At 48.3% G+C, this 19,894-nt stretch overlaps 1 protein-coding gene across 4 annotated transcripts in view; it reads left to right on the top strand.

Moving 5' to 3' along the window:
• Positions 1–19,894, top strand: part of CD99L2 (CD99 molecule like 2) — a 94,287-nt gene that overhangs the window by 73,593 nt on the left and 800 nt on the right. Inside the window, exons 2-9 of one of the 4 annotated variants that reach the window (XM_077146850.1) lie at positions 3,531–3,593; positions 4,413–4,481; positions 4,841–4,924; positions 6,597–6,662; positions 14,120–14,158; positions 14,415–14,534; positions 17,483–17,541; positions 18,560–19,099. In XM_077146850.1, the coding sequence (XP_077002965.1) occupies positions 3,531–3,593; positions 4,413–4,481; positions 4,841–4,924; positions 6,597–6,662; positions 14,120–14,158; positions 14,415–14,534; positions 17,483–17,535 (494 nt within the window). In that variant the 3' untranslated portion in view covers positions 17,536–17,541; positions 18,560–19,099. Of the gene's footprint in view, positions 1–3,530; positions 3,594–4,412; positions 4,482–4,840; positions 4,925–6,596; positions 6,663–14,119; positions 14,159–14,414; positions 14,535–17,482; positions 17,542–17,820; positions 19,100–19,894 lie in introns of those variants that run through there. The other 3 variants (XM_077146849.1, XM_077146848.1, XM_077146851.1) reach the window with 3 other exon arrangements.

Raw genomic sequence — 19,894 nt, 5'->3', positions numbered from 1 at the left:
TTTTAAATTTCATCTACAGTATCTTTCTTTCAAAACTTCCATAATATCTGTTATTTTTCTATGTATTCTTTCAAATTCTTCTTTATGTTCTCCTAGTTCTTAATATCCTTTATCTGTTTATGCATATTTTCCTTCATTTCTTTGAATTGATTCAGGAAATTTGTTTCAACATGTATGATGAGTTGTTCTAGATTCTGTGTCTCCTCTGACTGTTTTATTTTTCCTTTGACTGGGCCATTTCTTTCTGTGTTTTAATTTGCCTTGTCAGTTTTTACTGATATCTGGTCATCTGCTTATCTTGATGGGTCTATTCAGAAGGTAGATTTCTCTGTCTTGTCTAGAATTTAGTTGTTGCCTGGATTTGTATTACAGCAGTGCTTTAGTAGTGGGTTGTCTGTATTTTGCAGCCAAAACAGGGCCGGGTTCCCGTACAGGGGTGTAGGCCAGCTCCAGTGGGCCTGGGATAGGGTCTGGAGAGGCTCTGAACAGCCCTGCAGTTCCCCTGCACTTTCCAGCATGTCCAGCAGATGGCGTTGTTTCTTAACTCAATTGTCCTCAGAAGGTTTTTGCCTCCCGGAGCCCAGGCTGCGGCTAACAGGTGCGGCTGAAACTGGGGGCTCCTGTGCCCTCACTTTGCTGCGTGTGGGGCTGTGTCCCCCACTTTACTGGGGTGGAGGACTCCCCTGGCTCCCCAATCTGTGGCCGTCTCCCAGGCAAGGATCAGACCGCCCACTGCTGCTTTCCTGTAGAGTGGGGGATGGGCACCAGGACCCGGGGCTGGAAACATCTCTGCCCACGTTTTCTTGGACTCTTCATCCTTCACTGACCTGGGCCTGGAGATGTCCTCCCCTGTCCCCCGGGTCCCCCAACAGTTGAATTGGGTATTTTCTGCCTGGCTACTTGCTGCTTTTAGGGAAGATTCTGCAGTTCCCTCCTTTATCCTCTGTTTTGGAAACTCCTCCTTGCTGCCCTTTTGTATTCTGCCCAACCCCATGGTTTAATCCTGAGGTGGGTCCAGTGGGCTTCTGTGTCTGTGTCTGGATATAGGGGCTTCTGTCTCACTGCTGTCTGTGATTCCAGTGGGAGGTGGGACAGATCCCAGCTGCTGCATCTGGGAACTTCCCGAGCTGTGTGGGACCAAGTGAGGGGGAGCCAGTCTGGGACAGAAGTTTCCTACCTGATATTCTTCTCTTTCTTTGAGTCAGCATTTGTGGGATCCTTCTCCAGTATACATTCTCCAGAGCTCTAAACAAGCGAGAATTGTCCTTTTTTTTACTGAATCTCTAGGGAGAAGTTTTCCATAGATGTCTTATGTCAACATGTTGATTGCTTACTCTCACGCTGCCATCTTGAGTAGGGTGGGGCTTCACCTTCACTTTTATTGGGGTTCTGTTTTAATTTGCTAGGCTGCTCAAAGCAGATACCATATATGGGTTTGCTTAGACAATGAGAATTTATTAACTTACAGTTTTGAGGCCATGAAAATGTCCAGATAGAGGCATCATCAAGGCAGGGTTTTCTTCCTGAAGACCAGCTGCCAATCCTTGGCTCTTCTGCCATAAGGTAAGGCACTCGACAGTGTCTGCTGGTTTCTTCATTCTCTTCCAGGTTTCCTTGATTTCAGCTTCTTGCTTCCAAGGCTTTCCTTCTCTGTGTGTATTCATTCTGTTTATAAAGGACCCCAGTAATAGGATTAAGGCCCATCCTGAATGAGAATGGATTAGCTGAAGTAACCTCATCAACAATTTTTATTACATAATGTTTCTCTTTTAATGGATCCCACTAATCAAGACCCACATGGAATGAGTGGAGTCACATCTCCATCTAATCAAAACATTCCAACCTACAGTGTTGAATCAAGATTAAAATAAACAGATGCTCCCACAAGATTGGATCAGGATTGAAACATGGCTTTTCTGGGGTACATGATATTTTCACCAGCAAAGGTAGTTTACCTTTGTTCATGAATTGCTGAGACTTGGGTTTTTTGTGGGTTGAATTTTTCCACATTCCTTTATATGATTATATTATTTTTATTCTTTAGCCTGTTGAATTGGTGGGTTACAATTGACTGTTTTTCAAATGTTGATTCAGCCTTGCATAGCTGGAATAAAGCAATTTGTTAATAGTGTATAATTATTTTTATGCATTCTATTCAGCATGCTCATGTTTTGTTGAGGGGTTTACATATAGGTCCATGGGAGATATTAGTCTGTAGTTTTCAATTTTTTATGGTCTTTGTCTAACTTTATTTTCAGGGTAATACTAGCCTCATAAAATGAGTTGCGAAGTATTCTCTCATCTGTTTTCTAGATGAGATTGTGTAAATTTGATGCTAATTCCTCTTTAAATGTTTGATATAATTCTCTACTGTGTCTTGAGATTTCTTTTTCAAGAGCTTATTAATTCAAATTTCAATTATTTAATAGTTTTAGGAACATTCAAATTTTCTGTGTCATCTAGGTTAAGTTTTGCTCATTAGTGGTTTTCAAGAAATCCATTTCTTCTAAGTTGTTGAATATATAAGCATAAAGTTGTTAATAGTATTCCCTTATTATCCTTTTCATAGCCACAGGATCTGTAATGATATCTCATACCTTATCCCTTATATTGGTGTTTTGTGTCTCCTTTCTTTTTATATTTATTGGTAAGCCTAGAGGTTGATCAATGTTATTGACTTAAAAAAAAGCAGCTTTTTATCTTATTGATTTTCTATATTGCTTTCCTGTTTTTGGTTTCATTGATTTCTGCTCATACATTTATTATTGCCTTGTGTCTACTTCCTTTGGGTTTGTTCTGCTCATCTTTTTTCTAGCTTCTTGAGATGGGAGTTTGGATTGCCCTCATCTCTAATGTATGCACTCAGTGCTATAAATTTCCCTTTCAGCAAGACTTTAGCTGCATCCCACATATCTGTATATGTTGTATTTTCGTTTTCTATATGCTTTTTTATCTTTCAAGACTTACTTTTTCACCTGTGTTTTTTTTAATAGAGGTATATTGTTTAATTTCCAAGTGTTTAGAGAGTTTCTTATTTTTGCTCAATTTCTTTGTTTCTAATTTCCTATTCCGTTATGGTCATGGACCATACTGTATAATTTCAATATTTTGAGATTTGTTGAGATTTATTTTCTGGCCCACTGTATGATCTCATTGTCAAATATTCCATTGGCACTAAGGAAAGGAAAGAAAAGAAAATTTATTCTGCTGTGGTTGGGTGAGGGGTTCTATAAATACCCATTAAATCCTGTTGTTTGATTACATTGTTCAGTTCTTCTGTATCCTTGCTGATTTTCTGTCTAGAAATACAGAAGTTACATCAATAACTGAGAGTGAGGTGTTGAAATATCCAACTATAGTTGTGGATTTATTTCTCTTTTCAGCACTCTCAGTTATTGCTTCATGTTTAGGGTTGCTATATCTTCCTAGTGGGTTGATCCTTTTATCATCGTGTAATGTCCCCATTTGTGTCTCGTGAGAATTTTCTGGTGATGCCTGTTTTTTGTTTGTTTTTTATACATTCTTTGCAGAAGATTCAGATGTACATTTCTTTGATGCACGGACAACCCCAAGGACCTACCCGAAAAAGACAGGTGACGTGCTATAAATGGCCATGGGGACTTTGGGGAGCACATTCTTGAACGGTAAAATTTAATCAGATTTATTCCCCTGAAACATTGTTGTTTCTGTTATGAGTGGTTGATCATTATTAAGTGTTTGCTGCATATAGAGCTCAACTTGTTTCATCTCTACCTTTCCCCGCCCTTAAATTTTCTTACTCTCTACTACTTCTAGCAGTAGGAATACCTATGGCACAGTCTTATGTTTGAGAAAGGAAACTATTGGAAAGCTCATGCGTACTGTGTAATTCACGTGCCAGAAGTCTATATTTTTTAAGGAGTCTGATTGAATCCAAAGTCCTGTTATTTACAGTAATAACCACACCTATAGAAAATACTTGGTGTGTGTGTGTTGAAATGGCTTTCTGTTGATAACGTATCTGTGCTCTGCTGGGATTGTGTCCTGAGACCATCTGCAGTTGTGGTGACAGTTTGATAGTGGTAGAACCAAAGCTTAGAAGCTCTCAAGGGAGTGTCAGCACTAGAGAAGTCCAAGGTCCCTGCTGTCAACACCCAGCAGACTTGTGCTCAAGTACCACCAGCTCCACCACTCCCCAGATAACATGCAAGACCACCTCTGCCCTCACCCCAAAAGACAGTGAGCAAGGCCCATCTCCGCTAGCTCTCATGCATCTCTCGTAGTCATCCACTCAGAGTGATGCTTCACAGGCCCTGAAGGGGCCTCAAGGAGCAAGGCAAGAATATTCTACTCACAGTGCAACATCCTGAGCCAGGATGGCTGCTGTGTCTGTTATCAAACACCCTCCCCTTGCTGTCCTCACTCTCTTTTAGAGAGATGGAACCGTTTCACCACCACAACGAGGAGGCCAGGAATGGTCAATGCTCCGGCAAATCCTGCAGGTAACACGGCTCTCCTGGGGGTGGGGGGTGCAATAAGGGAGGAGCCTGGAGTGTCCCTGGGACAGTGTCCAAATGAGCTCTCTATTTTGTTAAGCCCTATCTGTGCAAAGCCACCCAAGGACCCCATCCCAACACTGTGTTAACCTGGCAATGTACTGCCAGACACCAGAAACCAGGGCTCACTCCACTCTTCACTGATAGCTGTACACGGATTCAGATTTCACTTGAAATGTTACTTTGTCTTAACTTGTTTGCCCTGATTGGTCAAGCCCATAGTATTGTGTTGTGAGAACAATGGACTCTTATACTGGATTGTTAGCTAATTGGCTGTTTTCTTTATGTTTGGGGGCGCATGGAAGATCATGGTTTTGACTTGGCTGATGCCTTAGATGATACGAATGATCGAGATGGTGGCCACAGGAAACCCAGTACTGTAGGAGGAGGTAAGTGGTAGCTGAGCGGGCCTACTGGCCAGCCCTGCAGCTCCCTTCCGGAGCTCAGCTTCCTTTGCAAAGCAGCCACACGGGCACCCTGGTCCTGAGTTCAGGGGCCACGAGAAAACGAAAACAGTAGTTCCCAGGCTTATCATCTCAGGACCTCTTTTGAAAGTCATTGAGAACCGTAAGAGCTTATGTTTATGCCCGTTATCTCTATCAATACTTATGGTAGAACATAAAACTGAAAAATCTTTAAGTATTTATTTACAAATTAATTTTGGGGGGGGGGTTGCATGATCTGGGAATCGAATTCAGGTCTCCCGCCTGGAAGGTGAGCATTCTACCACTGCACCCTGATTTACAAATTAATTTCAACTTACCAATAATATAAACCCAAAGCAGTGACTTTTCCCTTCTCAATCCATTGAACCCATTAAATTCTCTTGCTCTTTGAATGGATCTTTTACCCATTTATGATTTTGTAACTTCATGTATTGGGCATTTGGAAAATATTACTTCACTGGGTTAGGCAAAGCTTCCAATTGTTGACACATTTCATGACTTAATACCAAACTCACTTTTGATCTCAGTTTTGAGATGCTGTCAAACTCCCAGTGCCAGATACACATTCCAAAATTCTCATTTTTGCATGAAAGCTCCAGTTTTCTCATTGCCAGTGAATACTGTCAGTTGCTTTCTTTGGATTAATGGGCTCATTTCATTCATTTTCAAGAAAACCTCCGCCAAATATTCAAGTCTGCAACCCCAGTTTGTCCGTCATTCACTTTTTCAAGATAGAATTAAGTTCTTTGTGAAAAGCAGCTAATAGAGTTCAGAGCTGAAATAGTCGCACATGTGGTTTTCCTTGAGTTTCAACCATCATACCGTGTGTGCAGCAGAAATACTTTCGCATGCTTCCATTTCATCACACTCAATTAAAAAGAACACATGTCCTCAAGGGTTGAGCTATAATAAAGTTTAAAATATTTCCGTTTCCTTGTATTAGTCTTCTATTACAGTATAACAAATGACCACAAACTTAGCAGGTTATGACAACATCCATTTATTTATTACCTTCTAATTTGTGTTGGTCAGGAGTTCAGGAACAGCTAAGCTGGGTCTTCTGTTCAGTTCCCGTAAGTCTGCAGTGAAGGGCTGTGTCTCAGCTGACGTTCAGGGCTCTCTTCCAAGCTGACATGGTTGTTGGCAGAATACATTTCCTTGCAGCTGTAGAACTCATGACTGCTTGCTTCTTCAAGGCCCATCAGTGAGAAGGAGAGACAGAGGAGGTGGGGGAAATGCTGTCTTTGCTGAGCTTAGGGAAGGCCTAAGCCTGCTTTTAAAGGGTTTGCCTGATTAGGCCAGGCCCACCTAAAAACCCCTTCACCTTTGCCATCTAGTGTAACCTAATCACAGTAGTGGCATCCATGGTATTCACAGGCCCCCTCCCCCACTCAAATTGGTGGGTGTATATAGGCCTTGGACACCAGTGGATAGGAATTTGGGGGGCCACTTAGAATTCTGCCCACCCCATTCATCAGGGGCATTCTGAGTGGGGCTGGCAATAATTTTCTGCGAGTGTTGGGCAACATCAGCTAACAGAACTGTCTTGTTACTTTAAAATGGTGGGGTTTTTTCTCTTTTTTTGTAATTAAAACATGTATTTTATTTTCCCCAGGATTTTCAGACAAGGATCTTGCAGACATTTTAGGGGGTGGCGAATACAAACCTGACCGCAATAAAGGTAGGAGTGTTGATTCCACGCAGCCAACACCTCTTGTGCTTGTTGAAAAGGTGATTACACTGTATCCCTGACATTGCACCTCTGTCGACTGAGAGGTAGTCTCTAGACATCTGGGCCAGCCAGTCAGGATTCAGCGGGAATGATGTGGGCTGGGAAGCTCAAGGGGAAATTATGAACCAACTTGGGGAAGCTGCACAGCTCCCCTGCTGGGCGCTAGCCAAGGGACTCAGAAGCCCGGATGCCAGTTCCAGGAACTGAGAGTTGGGGAGACTCATGAGGAGCAGCCCCCCAACCTGGGGAGCCTGGCAGTCTTGAGATGGATCATTATGATCAAAGCCTGTCTTTTAAAGAGATCCACAGCAAGTCCCAGGCTTTTTCTTAAATGCTTTTTTATCCTGAAAGTATTTAAGGCCCACAAGAAGTTGTAAAACTAGGCGATAGGACTGTCCCATCACTACAGAGAAAGGCCGTGGCCCTGGCCCCTCATAGTCACATCCATGCCCCCTCTGGTCGCAGAGATTTAAAGCTTTCGTTATCCTTTGCATCCAGGTCAGATCCTAAGTAGGGAGAGACTGTTAGCCAGGTTTGTTGCTGTAGCCAAACAAGTTAGGATCGGCACGCGTTGTGGCTGTAAATTGTGGCTGTAGCTTGTTGTGGCTGTAGCTCGTGCCTGTGACAAGTTGGGAGTGTGTCTGATTGTAGCACTGACCCTCTCCCATGCTCCTGCAGGAACAGAGTGACCTTCATATGGGAACAGATCAAAGGGGGCCACAGTCACATCTGTCCTTCTAAACACCTCTCCAGCCCAAGTCATCCCTAGTAAGAAGCTTGAACGCTGCCCTGTGAAATCACAGGTGTCAGGAGAACATGGAACATTTAAAGGGCAACGCAGCAAATTAGCCAATTACTCCTGGGTGACAAATGCTATTTCCAGATGGGGACACGGGGGCAGCAGGTGCGTGTGTTCCAATGGCTGTGATGAAAGGCTGAGTGACACGCTGGGCTTTTTCTTCTTAAAAGTCCATGTTCTAGCAAGGAAGAAGTTTTCAGAAATTCTTTAATTAGGCTCATATTTGAACTTCTTTCTTGTAAGGAATTGCCAGCTGAAGTCATACCCTCTGTCCTTATAGGTGTCAGTAAATGAAGATAAAGGGGTTCCGGTGAAATTACCCTTTGCACAGACATGCTAAGGCCCTGAGTGGAGGGAAAACATTGCCTTTAAATCAGTGATTATCTTCAGCATAAAATGCATCCTCATTAATGAATATTCCAGCCTTGGGTCTGGGCATGCATAGAAGCTCATCTGTATTTTGGGGCTGCCTTTTTGAAATAATGTGTTATCTGCAAAATATTTTTTTTCTCAAGAAAACGTTTCTGCTTGTCCTTGTCAGTAGGTGGCACTGACACTTTTCTGCCAACAAATCCTGTTGCTTTTCCCTAACAAGGTGGTCTGGGGACCCCACCCCTGCCCTCACCCCTCTCCCGCGAGTCCCCCATTTGTCCCTCACACTTCCCTGACCGAAAAGCTTGAGGCCGATACATTTCAACTCCTCATTGCCCGCCCCGTTGCGTACACCCCCAGCTGGGCCCCCTGCCCCACCTCGGAAGCCCCCCAGCCCTATCTTGCTCTCGGAAATCTCCTTGTAGGCCAGTCACCCTGCACAGCAGAATCTCTGTGTAGCCCAGAATCCTTCCTCCTTGTCTTTTCCCACAAACCTGTTCCTTGGGAATTCCCTTCCTCTGGGAACTGTGCTACGAAACCCCAAACCTGCACAGTAGCCTAGATTCCTTACAACCCTCCATCTAATCCCTTACCCATTTAGAACACCTTCATTACGGTATAATTAAGTTACATGCCTTAAATTCAACTGATGTGAGAGTACAGCTCAGTGATTGCTAGCAAATTTATTGAGTCATTCAGCAATCACCAAAATCATTTTAAAATATTTCTGTCACTCCCCAAAATTCCTTGAGCCTGTTTGCAAACAGTCCCTGCTCCTCGCCCACCCACCCCAGCCTCAGGCAATCACCAATTTGCTTTCTGTCTTTATAAATTTGAATTTGCTGGACATTTCATATCAGTGGAATGATAAACTGTGCAGTCTTTCGTGGATTGAGTTTTCCCTGGGTATAATGTTTCTGCGGTTCATCTTTGTTGTAGTATGTCTCAATACTTCACATTCCTTTTAGACCTGAGTAGTGCATTTTAGTTGGCTGATCGACTGGTCACCAGTTGATTTTTTGTTTGTTTTGTATACAGTATGGTGGGGACATTTTGTTACTTTTCCATGTGAGTATCCTGTTATTGCAGCACCATTTGTTGAATTTTTTGTATTGTTAGTTTTGTTTTTTGCTTGTTTGTTTGGTTTTTGGGAAGTGCATGGAGCCCAGGTCTCCCGCGTGGCAGGCGAGAATTCTAGCACTGAACTACCCTTGCACCCCCTACCAGTTGATTTTTTAATTGTTTCCGGCATTTGGATATTGTGAATAATGTTGCTGTGAGCACTTGCATTCGAGTCCTTGTGTGAGCGCACGCTTTCATATCTCTTGGGGAGATTTCTAGAAGTGGAATTTTTGGATCATTTGATAAGCTGATATTTAAGTTTGAGGGACTGCTGGACTCTGCCAAAGTGGCTATATGACATTGCACTCCCACCAACAATTCCCTCCACATCCTCACCACCACTTGTTTGTGCTCTGTTTTTTTTATATAGGCCAAAAAGTGGTGGGATCTCATTGTGGTTTTGATTAGCACTTTTCTGATGATTAATGATGTTGAACATCTTTTCACGTTCTCATTGGTCATTCATGCATCTTCTTTGAGAAATGGTGATTCAAATCTTTTTCCCATTTGTAAAATAAAGTTATAATTTTGGAATAATTTTAGGTTTGCAGAAAGATTGTATAGTACAGAGGGTTCTGGTATACCCCTTACCCTGCTCCCCATTGTGACAACTAAGAAACCGATATTAGTACCCTCCTAATTTATTTGGATTTTACCATTTTTCGCTTGTATCCTTTTTCTCTTCTACGCTCCAGTCCAGGAATCCACAACATATTTAATCATCCTGTTTCCTTAGTCTCCTCTTGGCTGTGACAGTTTTGAGGAGGACTGAACAGGGATTTTGTAGGGTGCCCCTCTATTCGGATTTCTCTGATGTTTTTCTTAGGATTAGAGTAAGGTGATATGAGATGACTTTTTCCCCCTTTTCAAAACCCACTATTTCTTGGACACAAGTCACTATGCTCAATCTGCAATCAAGGGAGGTGGAGAAATAAGCTGTATTCCTTGGGGAAGGGAGTTATCCACATGATTATTTGGAATTATTCTGTAAGGTAGATTTGGCTCTGTCCCCCCATTTATCTGTTTATTCTATCACTTATTTATATCACTACAGACTCATGGCTAGTTCATATTTTAAGTTATAATCCAATACTTTTATTAATTTGGTTGCTCATTTTTTTCTGACTTTGGCTCTGGGGAGCTCTTTCAGTTTGGCTCCTTGACCCGGCCTGTTTTTCTTTTGAGCACTTCCTTACTTTCTGGCATGACAAGATATTCCAGAGTAACCTTGTATTTCCCCTGCCCCAGCCCTCGAACCAGCCATTCCTCCAAGGAGCCCCAAATCTTTTTATTGGAGAGAATGATATTAGAAACCAAGAACTGGGTGCTTGGTATGTTCACAGATACTGGGGTGTCACTCCTTCTAGAACTTCCAAGCAGACAGAGGTAGGAAGTTGCTAGGAAAGGTATGTCTGTATACTAATCCATGTATACACACATCTCTACATTATTTGCCTATCCATCAGTATCTATATTAACTTGAACACGAGTTCATACTGATGTGTCCACCTGCCATCCTGTAGTACGGGGTCTATTCTTGTTTACCTCTACCTTGCCTCTCTGACAGTGAGAAAGCTGGCGCCACCACCATACTTCTTTGTTCAGCCACACATGTGTACTGTGTTTGTGGATCTTGACTTGTTAACCCGTTCTCCTGTAAGAAACAACTTTACCAGTTAGACTATGGTGTTTATGTCCAGTTCCTTTTGTCGTTAATCTTACAGTTTCCTGTCAAGATACTGCTTTCCAAAGTTATTTAGATTGGTTCCTTTTTTCTTTAGTTTATTTTGTACTTTTGCTCACATACATTCAAGTCCACTCTTTGAGATAAGCAGTTCTATGAGTTTTGATAAATGCCAAGTCACATGCTCACCATCAAGTGTCCTTTCTAGGCAGCTGGCCCTCCCTCCTTCTTCCATAATCTATTTTCTGTCAGTGCGCCCATGATCTATTTACCCAGTTAGCTTTTCCAGAACGTCATATAGTTGGACTCATGCCTTTTCAGACTGACTTCTTTCTCTGAGCAACATGCATTTAAGTTTCCTCCATGGTTTTTCATGATGTGACAGCTAATTTCTTTACTGCTGAGTGATATTCCATTGTATGGATGTGCTACAGTTTATTTACCCTTTCGGCTACTGAAGGGCATTTTATTGTTTCCAGTTTTTCACAGTTATGAATAAAAAAGCCAAACATTCATGTGCAGGGTTTTATGTGAACATAAGTTTTCAGTTTACTTGGCTAAATGCATAGGAGTGTGATTGCTGGATCGTGTGATAAGATTATGTTCCATTTTGTAAGAAATGGCCAAACATTCTTCCAAAGCGGCTGCACCATTTACCATTCCAACCAGTGATGAATGAGAGTTCCTGTTGCTCCACATCCTTGCCAGCATTCAGTGTTATCACTATTTTTTATTTTAGTCATTTTAATAGATTTGTAGTGGTATGTCATGGTTTTAATTTGCTTTTTTCTAATGAGAAATGATGTTGAGCATCTGTTTCTAGACTTATTTGATACTCATTACTGAAGTGTATGTACAGATTTTATTTTAAGCGTAAGTAGTAAAGTTTATCAAAAGAGAAGTTTATCAGAAAAAGAGAGTACACGCTAGAGAGGTTAGCACGGATGTACCCAAGGGAGGCACACACACTGAGTGGAGTGGACCATCTTGTTTTATAGGAAAGTTTTGTTGGCAGCAGTTTTCCATAGTAACCTTTGAACACTAGGTGTTTTCTTTGTTCTAGGAGGAGCTAGCTGGCAGAATTCATGGTTTGTTGTCACACACCTAAAATCTGTCTTTGGGCAAATGGTTACCAATCTTTATGACCCTGTGCTCCCTATTATTAACTAAGAATCTGCTTTGGGCCCAGGATTTTACAAGCTTTGATGGCTTGGGGTGGTTGCCATAGTTTTGGAGAAGTTTAGGATCTTCAGGGAAATTTTTTTCCCAAGAAGTGTGCAGCTCATATTAGTTCCTTTGGAGCTAGATAAGAAAGAAGAGACTTGCGTTGTCAACTCTTTCAGAGTTGAATAGGAAACCAGGGACTTACAGTTGTCTTATTTTATCCAGCTTCAGTCCCCTCCCCCATGAAGATTTAAATCCCTTTCATCTTAAAGGGAGGTTGAGGGATGAATTTTGTATATTTTATAGAGCTGGGAGAGCACTATAAAATATATGTATATGTGCATAAGTGCTGACAATGTTGGAAGGGTGGGGGATATTGCACCCGTATCACCCTTGCATATGTAACAAAATGCAAAAACATCATTATGTTACAATACACCCGTCCCACCAGGCTTACAGTCTTTGGGCCTCCTCTTCCATGGGATGGGAGGTTACAGTCATCTGTTCAGAGTTTTTGCCCATTATTTAATCAGGTTGTTTGTTTCCTTGTTGAGTTTTAGGATTTCCTTAAATAATCAGATGTATGATTTGCAAATATTTTCTCCTAGGATGTGGTTTATCTTTTCACTTTCTTAATGTTGTTTGCAGAACAAAAGTACATATTTTTTATAAAGTTCAATTTATCATTTTTTTTCTTTGATGGATCATGCTTTGGTGTTTAAGAACTCTGCCTAACCCAAAGTCATGAAAGATTTTTTGGGTCTAGATTCCATTTTGAGTTAATTTTTATAAATGGTATGAAGTAAGAGCAGGACTTTATTCTTTTGCATTTGGATATCCTGTTGTCCCGGGACCATTTATTGAAAAGGTTTTCCTTTTCCTGGTGAATTGCCCTGGCACCTTTGTTGAAAATCAACTGACCATAAATATAATAGTTTATTTCTGGACTCTCAATTCTGATCCATTGAGCTACATGCCTGTCCTTCGGCCAACTGCAGGCATGTAGTGTATGCATGGCTGCAGTTCCCCCAGAGGTGTCGCTCCCACAGGGATTAAAAGACCTGCAGGCAGGGAAAATGGGAGGCACCCCAGCCAAAATTACCAGCAACTCAAGCTATTCTTACTGGAACTAAATTAGTTTTCATGAATAAACTCTTTTCAGTTTGTTATATGCCTTTGGTCAAAATTCAGAGCACTGAAAATGGTGATCTCTGTTTATAGTTTTGTTTTGTTTTGTTTTGCATGGGCAGGCACTAGAAATCAAATCCGGGTCTCTGGCATGGTGGCTGAGAACTCTGCCTGCTGAGCCACCATGGCCCACCGTATAGTTGCTTTTTTCTTTAAACTTCTTTTTAGTTGTGAAATAAAACATATATACAAAAAAGCAATAAATTTCCAAGTACATTTTAACAAATAGTTATAGAACAGATATTAAAGTTTGGTATGGGTTACAGTTCCACGATTTTTCATTTTTTCTTCTAGCTGCTCCAAGACACTGGAGACCAACAGAAAGATCAATATGATGATTCAGCATCACACTCATTTGTTAAATCATGTCTTCTCTGTTACCCTCCTCCTGTCTTTTATTCTTTTTTTGTGATAAACATATAGTTGCTTTTTGAGCAGAGGATTTGTTGATCTCTTCCTTCCCTCATGCCAGAAGTCTGTTTTCCCAAATATTTTTTTGTTAGAGAAGTTGTAGGTTTATAGAAAAACCATGCAGAAAATACAGAGTTTCCCAGTATCCCCCTTTTATGAATCCCTTGCATTAGTGTGGTGCATTTGTTACAATTGATGGAAGAATAGTATTAGAGTTGTAGTAATTTACACCAGGGTCCATGTGTTGTATTTCCTGTGTTGTTGGGTTTTTTAAAATTTTGTTTTAGCAATACAAGTCCTTTCAGAGTGTTGTGCTACTGTCCTCACCATCCATTACTGAAACTTTTGCATCACCCAGGCACAGAAGAGGGAAGAGCTCAAGGCCCCTGCAAAGGCACCAGGCACTTGTTGGGGGGCAGAGGCCATCTCAGAGCCCTCCCTCATGTCCCTTTGCAACCTTCTCTCTGTGGGTTCGCCATGCCAGCTGGGGTCATGCTTGGGCAAAGCAGTGTGCCCCTCTTGGGTGCAGCTGGCCCTTGGGTGGTGGGAGTTGCCCAGGGCATTGTAGCTCCCAAACTCTGCAATGGCCTTGAGGAATTAAACCCTGTGGCCCTGAGCTGGGCGATTGCTGGGTGCAGGCGCTGAGTGTCCTTGTCCTTTGTCTAGGTGACGACTGGCATGGTGGCAGTGACGACTCTGGATCTGGTGGGTTTCTGAAGCCCCACTTTCCCCTGACCGCCTCCCACAGAGAGCCATGAGGCAGGTGGCACCTGGCCGGCTTCTAAATGTGGGCGCCCTTGGGAAACCTGGGAGCCCTGGGCAGACCCAGCGGGTGCGGTGCTGTCCCCATCCTGGCACTGTGGTTGGGTGACTGCTGTGCCGGGTGGCCGGGGCGGGGGGTGGCTGTGTGGGGCTGGGGGCTGAGCTGTCTGCTTGCCTCTCTCCCCTCTTCCTTGGTCAGGAATGTCGGCGGAGACGGGCACCATCGCCGGCGTTGCCAGTGCCCTGGCCATGGCCCTCATCGGGGCCGTGTCCAGCTACATCTCCTACCAGCAGAAGAAGTTCTGCTTCAGCATCCAGCGTAAGTGGCCGTGCCTCGGCGTGACCCCTGTGGCCTTTGCAGGAAGGGGGCTGAGGGGGGCGAGTCCCACTTCCCATCTGGGGCAGGTGGGCATCGGGTGGAGGGCAGGGCCCCACGCCCGCTGCTTCCCTCCCACGGGGCAGGGGCGGCCTTCTGTGTGTCCTCGGGTCTCCCAGAGGGGGTTTGTGGCCTTCAGAGGCCCCAGGGTTGGTGGCGTTCCCTGCTCTCCCCTTGAGCCTGGAGAGCTCCAAACATACGCTTTAAAGGACTTGGTGTGCAGGGGAGGAATAAATGTGGTCTCTGCCTTTTGCCCCCCTTTCCGCTGGAGCTGGGGTTCTGAGCTGCGGTGAATGAATGGAGTTGTAGGATCCTGTTGCAGGAGGCCCCGGGTAGGGCGTCTCCTTCAGGTGACAGTCCCTCCTGTCCTCTGCAGCCCCATTAGGGCCTGGGAGTGACTAGGCGTGTGCCCGGGAGCTCAGCTGCCCCAGCGCTGGGCCTCTGCCCTTAACTGTGGTGGCCGGATGGCTGGGCCCCATGGCCACTGCCCGGGCTGAGCACGACACGGCACGGCGGGGCCCAGCGTGCAAGCCACACTGCTGCTCCTGGGCCGCACGGCTGCTCCTGGGCTCCGTGCTGTGGGGTTTCCAAGCGTGTTAACAGTGCAGTCAGGAGGGCTGAGAGCAGGGGCTGGCCTGGCCTTGCTGCTGTCCTTGTCCCCACTCCAAAGCACTCTAACCTTCTAACCAGCAGGAAGGATGGCACGCCTACCTCCTGACCTGTGTGTGTGTGTGTGTGTGTGTGTGTGTGTGTGTGTGTGTGTGAAAGGGAACTTAGGGCCCAGTCTGTCGAGGGGCAGGTGTGGCGCACCCCTGGGCTGGGAGTAGAGCAAGGCACCCAGGGCATTTGGAAAGAAAGAAAAGGGGACGCCGCACAGGCCTCTGGGACAGAAGTGCATGGAGGTGTCAGACGCACAAAGGCCTGGCAGGCTGGGGAGGGGCTGGGGTGATGGGAACCCTGCAGCTCCGGGCTCGGGCCTGGGCAGTGAGGCAGAAGGTCACCCCCCAGGGGCCCAGCCCACGTTGCCGCTGGCACGCTGGGTAAGGAGAGGCTGTGACCACGTTCAGTCCCATGGGGCCCCCGGTCCAGGATGGCCCCTCAGCTCACAGAGGAGAAACCAGTGGCACGAACAGCAAAGCAGCCAAACTGCCTCAGCCCGTAGCCTCCAAGCCTGAGGCATATTTGCCTCAGTTTCCAAACTCTGCTCACTGGAACCCTGTGACCCGCAGAGGCTGGTTGCACAAACCCAAGCTTCCAAGTTGTCCAAAGGGCCCTGAGGCCACAGGCACTCGGAAAGCACTGCCTGGTGGTATTGCCCCCACGCAGGACTCGGTGTGAACCTCCAGCTTCTAGAACAACTCCGGGCATGCAGGCAGGGCAACTGGGGCCTGGGAGAGGAAGCAACGGCAAGGTCAATGGGGTTCTGAGCCTCCAGTCTGTCTTGCTCATCCTTGCCCTGGGCCGCCACCCCTGGGCCTGCCAAGAGCGGGTCAGACTGTGGGGGAGATGCCAAGGGCCTCGGTTTCCCCGTCAAGGTATGGGCTCAGGGCTGAAGTGCCAGCAGGAATGGGCAGGGCAAAAGGGTGATTTTTAAACCACGGTGCAGATGTCTTTGTTCCAATGAAAATACATGGTTTCCTAAAACACCTTGGGGTGATGTATGGCAAATTGGATCAACAGGAAAGCCATATAAAATGGATGTCGAGGTTCACAATTTAAGTGCTACTAGGGGAAGAATAAACCCAGAGGAGGTGAGGGTGTTGCCTGCGGGGCTGGGTGGGGTGCACCTGCCGCCTGGGGTGACAGATACAGAATCAAGTGGTTTGGGGGGGAGATATAGAATCAAGGGGGGCTGTTGAAACTGGGGGGACAGTTCATGTTCGGGTTCCTTCCCTTGCTCCTTTGGTGCTCCTCAGCACCTCGTCTTTGGGAACCCTCCTGGGTTCCCCCATTCCCCCGTGCTTCCTAAGCCCCGCTCAGCACGAGCCCCTGAGGGTAGTGCTGCTCCCTGCCCACCCCGTCTGGGGGGAGCAGCCTCCTGCGGGGTGTCCCCTGCTGTGTGCGGGCCCCTGGGTGTTTGGGGGTGGCTAATCCCACGGGGCCTTGGGCCCCCCACCGGTTGGTGGGATAGGGGCAGGGGAGGCCCCGGGGCCGGGCTGGCCACTCAGCCGTGGGTCTTGCCTCCCGACGCTGCAGAGGGCCAAGGTAACGAGCTGCTTCGCGCGGGCCGCCTCCCCCCTGCTTTGGCCTCGGCACCTCATTGTGCACCCCATCCCCAGCACCCCACCCCCCACCCCCGCACTTCCCTGGCCTCCCGCAGCCTGGCTGTGACCGCAGCCATGTAGTGGCGGGCCTCTGTCCCCAGGCCGCCCCCCCTACCCCGCCATGCAGCCGGGCCCCCAGTGTTACAGGGCTGCTCAACAGCGGCAGAGATGGGGGCGGGGGGTGTTTCAGCAGGTGGAGAGCTCAGGTGGGGGGATGGGTTGTGCGGCTGTGTGCCCAGAGCCTGTGAGTCCTGGCTGAGCCGCATGGCTCTCAGAGGGCTGCAGGCCCCACGTTATCCAGGGATGTGGTGCAGGACCCTTGGCATCCCCAAGCAGAAGGGGCCACCCAGCAGCCCGAGCGCAGGGAAGGAGGTGGGGACAAATGACTGGACCCGGGCGCTGTTGGCATGTCCCGGCCCCCGGCCTGGGCGGGAACAGCAGTTGTTCCTGGTGAAGGAGAAGCCGTTCCCCCTGTCCCCGCAGCCGCCAGGCCCCCAGCCCACATCCCCACGTGTCCCGCACCCGCTTGGCTGGGGGAGCACCCTGCACGCTGCCCCGAGGTGCTGGGGTCCAGGGCCTGGGCGCCTCACAGCCACGGGGACCATGCTGACCGCCCGTGCCTTGCAGAGGGCCTCAACGCCAACTATGTGAAGGGGGAGAACGTGGAAGCCGTCGTGTGAGGCAAGGTGAGGATCTCTTGTCACCGTCCCCGCGTGGGGGGCCCTGCGGGCAGCCAGTCCCGGCACTGCCCACCAAGTGCAGGGCTGTGGGGCTGGGCAGAAGCACAGCCACTGCGACACGACCCCCGAGGGGTGGCCCCAATTCAGAGATGAGGAACCCACAGCCCCTGGAACTCCGGTGTCTGGGCAGGGTGGGGGGCAGGCAGCAGAGGGCAGGTGGCCCAAGACGTGACTGCACAGGACAGAAGTGCCTCCACACTGATGCTCGGCCCCCTTTGTCCCCAGTGACCCGTCAGCACCGCCAGTACCTGTCCCACCCAGCCCCGGAGGGGGGCCTGGGCACACACCCTGTGACCTGCTCCCCGCCCTCTCCGCTGCCATCACTGCTTCCCGTTGCTCCCTGTGTTCTGGAGTTGCCCTGGGGTCTGGGGCTTTGGGGGCGCCCACCTACACGCCCCTGCCTCATCGTGGCCAGTTCCCGCCTCGCCCCCCCCCCCCCCACGCCAGCTCTCGCCTGGGGCCCTCAGAGCCGCTGCAAAAAGTAACTCCGTGGGTCCCCAGCCTGCCTGCCCCCCGACAGCCTGGGCCACTTGGCTTTCTGTCTGTCTTTCAGTCACAAGGCTTCCAGAGCACTGGTCCAAGTGGAGGCTTTTCGGTCCTTTCAGTGCAAAGGTGGCATCCCATGGCTGCCCTGGGGGTTTAGGAATCCTCCAGATGAGTAGGAGACTGTGACGTTCAGGCCCAATTCCCATCAGATTCCATAGGGGGCCAGGTGTGGGCTTGGGGCTGACATGAGTGCACTCTCCAGGAATCATGTTTTCATTGTACACTAGGTCTATGCTGGGTTCAGGCGGTGGGGGTGCTTGCCCTGCACCCTGTATACCTATTGGGGGGTGGGATGGGGGTGTCCCCTTGGTTTCGGGAAACGCCCAGGCTGGTAACTGGTCGTGGAGAGGCCCCTCCCCTGCCCTCACACTATCTGCTTTCGGCTGGGCATCCTTGCAAGGTTCTCTTTGGCCCACAGGCTCCTTCACGCGTGCTAAGCGGGGATGAGGCCACCCTGCCTCCCTAAGGTTCCTCTGGAACCAGAGCAGAGCCCATGCTGTACAGCATGCAGGCCTCGTGTTTGCCTCAGCCGCTGCTTCTGAGCCCGCTGCAGCCCGGTGGTAGTCAGCTGCACAGCTGCATCTCCAGGCCGCCTTTAGCAACGAGCCCCCCCACCCCCATGCACGCAGACCCCAAGATACCCCTTCTCCTCCTTGGCCTGCTGCTCCCAGACATGCTGGCCTTCCGTGTCTGACGGTGGGGCCCGAGCACTGAGCAAACTCCTCTGGGAGTCAGCAGGAAGGCAGGTGAATGTGGCCTCGTGACCCTCCCCAGGCCCAAGGCAGGGAATCTCTTCTAAGAGCTGCCTGGTTCCAGGAGCTCCCGCCCCCCTTGGGCACATAGAGTGTGATTCCAGTTAGAGGAAATGTTCCCTTTCTCCTTCCGCTGAGGCTTGTCTGATACTAAAGACCTTTGAACCCCCCAGCTGTGATACTAAATAAAGTCTCCGCAAAACCTTTTCTCATAGTGCTGACTTCTGTGGAAAGGGCCCCATCTTGCTGCTCCTTAGACGCCATGGTGCCTTCTGCATGAAGTCCACAGCCTAGCCCTGACACCCAGGTGGTGCTACCCAGGGGCTGGACAGGCCTGCTGAGGGGCACTCATCCCAAGGCACCTCTCCTTCTGGCATTTGACATGCTGGGGTGCTGGGGTGCTGGTGCTTGCAGAGGCATGGGTGGGGTCGGGGGGCTCTTGCTGCAGCCACACGTGCATCTGGGCTGTGGCACCTGCACAGGAGGCCACTTGGCTTGGGGCCAGTAGCCATTCCCGGAGGAAGAAAAAATGGGGACTATTCTCAGAATCTCGGGTTTGGCAATACCCCTCACTGCGTGACTCCCTAGCCCTTAGTGGAATTCCCACACAACCGGTCCAGAATTGAGCCTACACCCGGGCAGTTCCAGCCCTGTGTAGGTGCGGCCTTACCTGCCCAGCCGCCTGGCCCCGCAGGTGTGAAGCTCCACTCCCTGCTGTGCTGGCGGCCCAGCTGACCCCGAGGCGCTGGGTGCCGGGCTGGAGTGAACCCCTTCCCGCGATGACTGGCCTCCTTCGGGCCCGGCAGCCTGGGTGGGCGTCCACAAGTGGTGGGCGTGTCGCTGGCCTGAGCCGTGCGGCCCCGCCGGACACCCACGGGCTGCTGCTGCTGGGCCCCTCCTCTGCCGGACACTCTGGTTCAAGGTGGCCCCGCCCAGGCGCAGGGTCAGGGCCTCTGGGGCACACGTGGCCACGCAGGGGCTCAGGAGGTGAAAGTCTGCAG

The sequence above is a fragment of the Tamandua tetradactyla genome, chromosome X, assembly GCF_023851605.1.
Source record: "Tamandua tetradactyla isolate mTamTet1 chromosome X, mTamTet1.pri, whole genome shotgun sequence".
NCBI classification, from domain to species: domain Eukaryota; kingdom Metazoa; phylum Chordata; class Mammalia; order Pilosa; family Myrmecophagidae; genus Tamandua; species Tamandua tetradactyla.
The sequence above is the reverse complement of the archived record's forward strand: the minus strand, read 5'-3'. Positions and strand labels throughout refer to the sequence as shown.